Source organism: Phragmites australis, chromosome 15 (genome assembly GCF_958298935.1).
Source record: "Phragmites australis chromosome 15, lpPhrAust1.1, whole genome shotgun sequence".
Taxonomy (NCBI): domain Eukaryota; kingdom Viridiplantae; phylum Streptophyta; class Magnoliopsida; order Poales; family Poaceae; genus Phragmites; species Phragmites australis.
The window spans coordinates 26,355,447-26,364,957 of record NC_084935.1 but is presented as its reverse complement, the minus strand read 5'-3'; the positions used below and the strand labels follow the sequence as shown (position 1 = coordinate 26,364,957).

At 46.6% G+C, this 9,511-nt stretch overlaps 2 protein-coding genes across 2 annotated transcripts; both read right to left on the bottom strand.

The window, feature by feature from the left end:
• Positions 1 to 20: 20 nt before the first annotated feature.
• Positions 21 to 1,299, bottom strand: LOC133892011 (xylanase inhibitor protein 1-like). Its single transcript, XM_062332750.1, has one exon. It carries the CDS (start codon positions 1,117 to 1,119, stop codon positions 229 to 231), a length of 891 nt encoding a protein of 296 aa, XP_062188734.1. The 5' UTR covers positions 1,120 to 1,299; the 3' UTR covers positions 21 to 228.
• A 3,812-nt stretch (positions 1,300 to 5,111) lies between these two features.
• Positions 5,112 to 6,307, bottom strand: LOC133893227 (xylanase inhibitor protein 1-like). The gene has a single exon (XM_062334200.1). The coding sequence runs from the start codon at positions 6,153 to 6,155 to the stop codon at positions 5,262 to 5,264; it is 894 nt and encodes a 297-aa protein (XP_062190184.1). The 5' UTR covers positions 6,156 to 6,307; the 3' UTR covers positions 5,112 to 5,261.
• Positions 6,308 to 9,511: the final 3,204 nt, after the last annotated feature.

Sequence of the window (9,511 nt, the reverse complement as noted above, 5' to 3'; positions counted from 1 at the left end):
GACGAAACTGATGGAGCAGATAACAGTCAAACCAGACCTGGATATATAATTAACTGTTGTTTATTCTTCACTTTAATTATTCTTTCTTGCAAGCACACACTACCATACCACAGACAGACGACGCATGCAAGTCGATCGAGAAGAGGCGATCAGACAGACCGACCGAGACAGTAGTGATGCTGCATGGCTGGATGGAGATCGAAATGTCCACCCATCAAGACATCAAGGTCAAGCATAGTACTTGACCATGCTGCTGTAGTTGGTCTGCTTGTCGTAGTAGCGGTCCCAGATCATGATGCCTCCGTAGTTTTCCGCCTTCTGCACGTACGGGGCGACGCCGTAGTACACGTTCTTGGGGTGCACCCACCCGGGCGTCATCTCCGACGCCGTGAGCCCGACGTAGAACCGGGTCGCCGGGTACGCCGCCGTCCACTTGTCCCACGCCAGCTGCCAGTACGCCTCGCAGTTGTCGTCGTCGTAGATCCTGATGTGGATGCGCTCGAAGATCCCCGTCGCCACCGCCCGCCCGAGGTAGCTGCTCGGCGGGAACGTGCACCGCGGCGTCGCCGTCAGGTGCAGCGGCTTCCCGGGGCCGCCGCGGATGTTGTGCTTGGCGAGCTCCAACGCCAGAACGTCGTACCGGTCCGCCGGTGTGCCGTGCTCCAGGAAGAGGTCGACGCCGTCGAGCCACGCGTCGTCGAAGGGGCGGGGGACGCCCTTCTTGGAGCCGCCGAAGTAGGAGTTCCAGAGGTAATCGAAGAGGTCCAGCGCCGACTGTTTGGACGGGAGCGAGTAGTCGGCGCCGAAGCCCCCGATGGAGAGCGACACCGGGACTCCCTTGAACTGGCAGTGCTTGATGTCATCGCCGATGCCGGCGATGGGGTGGCCGGAGAGGTCGAGTCTGTACTTGCCGTGGCCGTAGACGTTGAGGAAGGACATGATGACCATGGTGTAAATGCCGGAGTCGCAAGCCTCTCTGAGAGAGCCCTCGGTCTTGTTCCGGCCCCAGAAGACGGTCACCTGGCCGGTCTTCCCCGCGGCCGCGGCCGGGCCGGCGAGGAAGCCTACGACGCAGACAAGGGCCGCGAGGGAGGTTGCCCTCCGGCTTGCGAGGGCCATTGCTGGATCGATGATTTCTTGTTACCCTTAAAACTTGCTTAATTAATGGTGTGAAGAACTAGCTAGAGTCGACTCCACTATATATAGATTGTTATAGAGAGAGAAATACTCCGTATATCGAGCGAGAGAGAGAGATGGAAATGTGGAATTAAGGCAGCTACAGATTGTTGACTGGGGGACAAGCTTTCAGCTGGCTAGCTTTTGATTCCTTCTCCGTCTGGGACTATCTGGAGCTGACTGAGCGTGTTCATCTTAGACTTCTTTAGCTTGGATAACATGGAGGACAGCTAGTAATGCCGAACCAAATACTACGTGCATCAATGGTACCACCCCACGTGTCTCGCCTCTCGCGCAAGTGGTTTATACTACCTCTATTTTTAAATAACTGACACCGGTACTGTTATAACTTTAATTTTGACTAATAATAATTTTTAAAATATTTAAGCAAGTAAAATGAAAATAGTATTGTTAGATTTACCATCAAAAATAGTTTAAGGATGTTGTATACTTAGAATGATTTACGTGTGTATTTATAAAAAATTGATGATCAAATATTGATATGTGAAGTTAACGATGTCAGTTATTTGAAAACGGAGTATAGTACTCTTTATACTCTATCTTATCCACCGGTTGACCAGGTGTGCCGCAGCCAGCTTGCTTCCTTGGTGCATTAACTATGGTTTGTCGGAGAACGAGCGCGCTCAGCTGACTCGTAGGGTTCGATCCCTCAATCGGCGCGGTGTGTCTCACCGGGCTCGTCCTAAACATAAATTTCGTTGTCTCTGGCGCGTTGGAGCCACAATAGGAGTACGTGCCTGTCGCTTGAGGAGTTCGGGATTGTTCCGTCGATGTCGTTGAGATGTGATTGTCTAAATTCCATGGAGTGCGTAGGTCAGGGTACGTGCATGTGCGTAGCTGTATGAGGTTGGTATGTGTATATGTTCAAATACTATAATTGTACCTAATTGAAACGCGTAAAAAAAACTTTAGTGCAGAGAGGCATGGCCTCTACTGGCCATAACTAAGCTCCGCCCTAAGTAGGGTGATCATTTCACCTATCTCCTTAATTCTTATACTGAACTTAAGACAATATGTATTTGGGATGGGATGGAGTATAAAGATTGGAGTTAGTGGTGATGATCATTACTACAGAAACAGTAAAAGCAAATAGAGTATCACAGACGGTTTTCTAAGATCCGTCACTGACAAAGTACTCAAAGATAGTTGCTAAAATAAACGTGTTTGTAACATGATTGGCCGTTTCAATGTGCCAGAAATTACAGACGGTTTTCGATAGAAACCGTCTATGATAAGACACATACGGACATTAAAAAAACCATATATGATATGTCATAAGATACAGATAGATATTAAGAAAATCATCTATGATATGAAGACACAGACGAACAATAAAAAACCGTCTGTGGTGTGTCATAAGTTATAGACAGACATTAACAAAAATTATTTGTGATGTGTCATAAGACACAGACGAATATTAAGAAAAAAATCGTCTATAATGTGTTATAAAAAAAGAGACAGATATTAAAAAAAATCATATATGATGTGTCATAAGACACAAACAAACATTAAAAAAAATCGTCGGTGTCTATAGGTAAATATTTTATGAATTTTTAAATGAAAAAAACTATATAAAAATTGTAGCTCTTAACGAGATTTACAACTTTATTGTTTATAACATTTTCATTTGAAATCATTTAAATGCCCAAATAATTGTCCAAAGTTTCGGACAAAAGGGTGAAAAGAATAAAATATTCTATTGTTATTAGCAATGATGTATATGTGAGATGGTAAGTAGGCTGCGCATGAGACCGGAGGTTACAGGTTCGATGCCCATAAACCACACTCACGCGTATTTCGTGCAAAAAATTGTGTGACTTATGTGATGACATGGCATGGGTCACGTGACGATGTGGCCTAAGTGTGAAAAAATATTTTCTTATTTTTTTATCCATAATTCTATTTTTTTGAAAATAGTATCATAGACGGATATTAAAAAAATCATCTATGATGTGTCATAAGATACAGATGGATATTAATAAAAATAATCTGTGATGTGTAAGACACAGACGGACATTAACAACAAACCATATATGATATGTGATAAGACACAGACAGTCATTAACAAAAATTATTTGTGTGTACTTATGTTACAGACGGATTGTTACGCGTTTATGACAAGCTCTATATTATAAACACTTTTGTAGAGACGAAAAATAAACCTATTTATGATAGAGTTTAACAACCGTCTATGATAATCCATTCTAAGATAGTAGATAAGTCTACCATCCCATCACTTCCCGACAAGTAGGCCCATGAAGTCAGCCCCATCCTCCATGCCACCACCTGCATTCCCCTCCCTTCCTATTGCGTCACCAATGATAGACAACAACCCTCCACCCGATAGCTTGCGAGAGGGCACCTTCGGGACCCACTTGTTTCAACTTGCCAACACTAGTCTCCTTGTGTCGCCTTCCTAAGAAATACTGCGCTATTTCTCCTCCTGTCATTGCCGTAGCCCCACACCATCGCCTCTTCCTTGTGCCTCTTCCCATGGCCGCTCACTCCTAGCCTCCTTACCCTTCGCAATTTCTACCCTCTTCCTCCTATCCTTTGCCACATGCTTGCCTAGGAGGACCTAGAAGAGGTTCAGCGAGGATACATACCCTACTTAAATTCTTGTTTTCAGTAGACTTTAGTGAACTTAGACTTTTTTTTTAAAGTTAAAAAGGATCGACCAGTGATATGAATCCGCTCAATTTTAACTGAGTCCACCCTTGCATGCTTGCCATGGAGACTCTAAGACCCTGTTTGTTTTGATTTCTACACGTTGTTGTTTCTACATAAACCTGTTGCTTATAGAAACTAATAAAATACTGCTTCTGGCTTTTGTAATAGTATGAAGACTATTTTTCTTTCTTAGAAATCACAATTAGAAGCCAGCAAAATTAAATGTTTAAGCTTCTAACTTCTAAGAAAAAAGTCAATAGAAACCAAACAAACAAAACCTACTAGGACAACCAACATCGGAAGTTGGCCTTGGCTCAGCGAAAGACGGAAGTCTGGAAGGCGACTACCCTCAGGCGCTCGGAAGGCGAGCACATGCAGGGTTAGCGATGTCTTTACAAATAGATATGAACATAGAAAGGTTCGCAGGTGATGTTTTCGAGAGGAACCTAGGCCTGCATCTAAGGCATTTAGAACAGAGGTTTTTGAACAGCACTACAACCAAACGAACGAAGGCTGCCCAAAGTCTATGTAGTGGGTGGAGGACAATGGTAGGGCCTGCATCTAGTTAACATGCAGCTCTTTTTGATGGACAGACACATTTTTGGTTTTGTGGTTGTCTGTGCTATTATGCTTGCTTTTTTTTTCTTAAACTTCTAAGTAACTAATATTGCCACCGTTCGTAAATGTATGAGTTCCTAGAATATGTGCAGTCAAAGCTTTCTAACTTTGACCATATCCAAAACAACAATTTAGACGAAAAATGAAAATAGTATATTTGGATTACTTTTTGAAAATAGTTTTCATGATATTACATTTTCATAGCTTATCACTATTATTTTCATATAAAAGTATTAGTCAAAGAAGTATGTTAGAGACCACGTCGATCTCCAAAATGTTACACATACAGTAGTCAGAGTGCATATTCCCAGTACCCATGACTGCTGCTGCAGAGAAGAGTGACAAAGAAAGTGATGGAGCAGATAATAATTAAGACCAAGGCCAAGGGATTCTCTTCACGGCTCAGATTCCCGTCGTGAAAGAATTTCCGTTCCCTTCAGCGCTTCCAACAGTTTCTCTTCACGGTTCCCTTCACGACGGGATTTCCAGAGTCATTTCTCCTTTCCTTTCGCGATTCCTTTCGAAGGGAAGCTGTTGGAGATGAGAGGAAATAAAGAGAATGAGAACGGAGAAGAGAATCGGGAAGGGAATGAAATGAAGAGAATATGGTTGGGGTAGTCTAAACCAACGACACCTAACCGTTTATTCTTGCACAGGCCTCACTTTATTCTTGCAAGCTAGCTACTTACTGTAAGATAAACAAACACATGCAGAGAGGAGAGTAGTATACAAGAGACACACACACAGGGTGATGCATGGATGGATGGAGCTCAAGCTCAAGCCCAACCCTTGGCGTAGCTGCTGTAGTTGGTCCGTTTGTCGCTGTACCGGTCCCAGATCATTATGCCGCCGTAGTTGGCCGCCTTCTGCACCACCGAGATCACGTCGTAGTAGAGTTTCTTCGGGTGCACATAGCCGACCGTCTGCTCCGAGGCCGGCAGGCCCACGTAGATCTCAGAGTCCGGGTACGCCGCCGTCCACTTGTCCCACTCCCGCTGCAAGGAGGCGTCGTAGGACGGGTCGTCGTAGAACCTGACGTGGATGCGCCCGACGAGTCCCGTGGCGAGCGCGCGCTCCACGCGCCGGTCTGGGAACGCGCACCGCGGCGTCGCGGTCAGTTGCACCGGCGTCCTGGCGCGGTAGCCTTTGTTGTAGCTCCAGAGGCGCCTGGCCAGCTCGTCGTAGTGGTCCGGCGAGCCCTGGTCGATGAAGAAGTCGATGCCGTCGACGGCCGCGTCGCCGAACGGGCGGAACACGCCCCAGCGAGAGCCGGCGAGGTAAGCGTTCCACAGGTAGTCGGCGACGTCGGCCGCCGACTTGGAGGTCGGCAGGGAGTAGCGGTTGCCGAAGCCTCCGATAGAGAGGAACACGAGCATGTTCTTGGACTGGCAGTGCTTGATGTCGTCGCCGATGCCGGCGACGGGGTGGCCGGAGAGGTCGAGGCTGTACTTGCCGCGGCCGTAGACGTTGAGGAAGGAGATGATGACGATGGTGTACGTGCCGGAGTCGCAGGCCTCTCGGAGGGAGCCCTCGGCCTTGTTCCGGCCCCAGAAGACGGTCACCTGGCCGGTCTTCCCCGTGGCCGCGGCCGGGCCGGCGAGGAGGCCTACGACGGAGAGAAGGGCCGCGAGGGCTAGGAGGGAGGCTGGCCTCCGGCTTGCGAGCGCCATTGATGGATGGTTATTTCTTCTTGCATAATTGTCAGCACTCTTGCTTGCTTATATAGTTTCTATTGGTGTTCATCTCTATAGCTTGGAATTGGATAGCATGGAACACATCTCACCATGACTAATATGCCGAACCGAACACTACGTGCATCAATGGTGTCGCCCCTCGTGTCTCGCCTCTCGCGCACATGGTTTATACTTATATCTTAGCGACCGGTTGACCAGGTGCGGCAGCCTTCCTTGGAGCATCACTATATAAAAAAAAATCATTAGTAACAGATGATAACCGATATTAGTGACGGGTTCTGTACCTATTATTCTTAGCATTAATGAGATTATTAGTGATGGATGTTCAGTTATTAGTGACGGGTTGTAACCGTAATCCGTCGCTATTGACAGAACATTAGAGACAGGTTCTAATCTTGACTCGTCGTTAATGAACGATGAATATTTTTTGTATTTTTTGATCTAAAGAAGTTAAAAAATATATATTTTTTCACTCGAGCCATCTCAATACAGGCCCATCCCATATGCCTCACAAGCCATCACATTATTTTCAAGTTTACGTTCCATAGGAATCGAACCCACGACCTCCTACTTGCGCGTGTAGCCATCTTACCACATCTGCTATCACGTACTTGTGATAGAAACCGGATATTTTATCCTTTTAACCTTCTTTGCCGAAGGTCATTAGTGACGCGTCGTAACTATGACCCGTCACTAATGACTAATTTTGCTAAATTTCGTCGAGGGTTATAATTGAATAGGTGACCCGGAGTGTATTTGGTAAAACGGGCATAAGTTTTGCATACGGATTCCGATTTTGACATTTTTTTTTACTCTATAGACATCTAAAAAAAAGTTACATCCGTTTCTACCTAACTTTGTCGTTTTTGGAGAATTTTTTGAGGCCAAAAACGGCTTGAAAGATTAAGTTCTCGCCCCTGAAAGTTTCTGCATCGTTTTCGGAACGTGCGTTTGTGTTCATAGCCGTCACACCTTACATCAAACTTGAGCAGAAATGTACAATAGCTCTTATTTTAGTGTTACTGAGGTGAGAGAAAATAAGAGAAAAATAAGATAAAAATAAAAATATTTACGAATACTGTCATTAGTAACTGGAGTTGGTCATTAGTGACGGATTACAAGTTAATCCGTCACTAATGACTGGTATAGGATGACCTATCGCTAATGAGTGGATCATTAGTGACGGGTCAAGTTACGATCCATCACTAACGACTGGCATAGGATGACCCGCACTGATGACCTTATCATTAGTGACGGGTCACAACTTGACCCGTCACTAATGGCTGGCCTAAGACGACCCGTCATTGATGACCTTATCATTAGTGATGGGTCACAAAGTGACATATCACTAATGACTGGCCTAGGACGACCTGTCACTGATGATCTAGTCATTAGTGACGGGTCATCACTAATGACTGGACTAGGATGACCCGTCATTGATAACCTTATCATTAGTGATGGGTCACAAAATGACCTGTCACTAATGACTGACCTAAGACGACCTGTCACTGATGATCTAGTCATTAGTGACGGGTCACAACTTGACATGTCACTATTATCATCAGTGACGGGTCATATTACGACCCATCACTAATGACCACTCATTAGTGATGGGTCTATATCTGGTTCTGATCAGAAGGGACATTAGTGACGCATCATTATTGGACCCGTCACTAATAGGACATTAGTGACGCGTGTTGAGCAGCCATCACTAATGTGGTGTCTCCTTTGCTGGTTTCTTACGTAGTGCATTAACTATATTTTGTCGGAGAATGAGGTCTCAATGCTATGGTAGTGCTGTCCATGGGCAGCCTGCCTACCCGGGTTCCATCTCTTGATTGGGGGTGCCTCATCGGTCTCACCCCAAAATAAATTTCAGGGCCTATCGCCATGGCAGTATAGATTGTTCCGTTGATCTTATTATGTGATATGATTGTCTAAATTATGTATAGTACTATCTTTGTTCTCTTTTATCAGTTGTTTAGCATATCAACACGGTCTCCAATAAATATGTTTAACTATTATTTTTGATGACTATATCTTGGTAAAAATTGATAAAAATTAGATGATGTTAAAATATTTTATATGATAAATTCACTACTATCTTTTTTATGTGCTAAATCTTAATAGTTTTATGTATATTAGTGGTTAAACTTTCTAAAATTTGACTGCACGCATTGTAGAACGATATCTATTTGAGAACGGAGGTAGTATAGGTTAGGGTGTGTGACACACATATTTTCTGAATTCAAACTCAAATCCAATTTCAAATACCTCAAATTGAATTTAAACTTTACTCTTTTTCCCAATTACTATTTTCCCTCTCATGGGCCGAATTTCTCCCTCTTCTCTCTTTCGGCCCAGCCCCTTCCCTCTTCCTTTTTCTAGCGCAGCCCAGCCGGCGGCCCGTTTAGCCGTCTCCTTTCTTCCCTTCCACGCGCGCCGCACCCAGCCCGCAACGACACCGACGGCCCAGCTTGCTCGCCCGCCCCGTGTGTCGCTCGGCCGTCCAAGATCCACGTGTCGTCAATCCGCGCGTCGCGCCCTTCTCCTTTCTCTTCCCTCCAGTGCGCGCTCATCACCGGCCGTCATCTCCTCTCTCCGGGGAAATATCCCGCGCGCGCCCGACCGGCCTCCACTTCTCCGCTCTCTCTCTCTTCTCTCTCAGGCACGCTCTCTCCCCCCCCCCATGCCCTGCACGCATGACTTCTGCAACTGCCCATGCTTGGCCGGCGCAGAGCACGCCCATGCTCCGGGGAAAAAGGTAGGCGCCGCTGCCACCTTGCGCACCGCCTCCCTCTGCTCCCTAACCGTCTATAAATAGTGAGACTGGTCCTTCTCTCGCTCTTCTTCTTCATTCGCCGCACCACCGCTCTGCCGCCACCGCCATTTCCATTGCTGCCACCTTGCCATCGCCCATTCACCATCAACGTGCTGCTAAGAGGTACCAGGGGACCCTCGCCGTCTTTGTGCCGTTGCCCGTTCATCGGAAGCCCGACGGGAGCTCATCCGTGCCGATAGCCGAGTAGCACCGCCGTCGCCTCTTCGATGAATCGCCGACCGTCGACCTGCTCCTCATCGTCCTTGAGCTCGGTGAGCCTCTCAGTCCCTCTAACACCTCCCTAGATAGCATATAGGCGTCTCCCGAGCCCCCTTTTTGCTCATCGCCGTGCGCCGCCTTCAGTATGACTTCCACCGCTGCGTTAGCTCGCCGCCGGCGTGTTAGAACCTCGTTCGTGTCGTCGGGCGTCGTACCTTGATGCCTAGAAGCCGTAGGGCCTTTCTTCAAAGCGGATTGGCACCTCCCAATGAGGGGGGAGTGCTGCCCGACT

What these genes read in the sequence shown, in the direction of transcription:
- LOC133892011 (XM_062332750.1), bottom strand. Translation starts at nt 1,119, where the DNA reads ATGGCCCTCGCAAGCCGGAGGGCAACCTCCCTCGCGGCCCTTGTCTGC.
- LOC133893227 (XM_062334200.1), bottom strand. Translation starts at nt 6,155, where the DNA reads ATGGCGCTCGCAAGCCGGAGGCCAGCCTCCCTCCTAGCCCTCGCGGCC.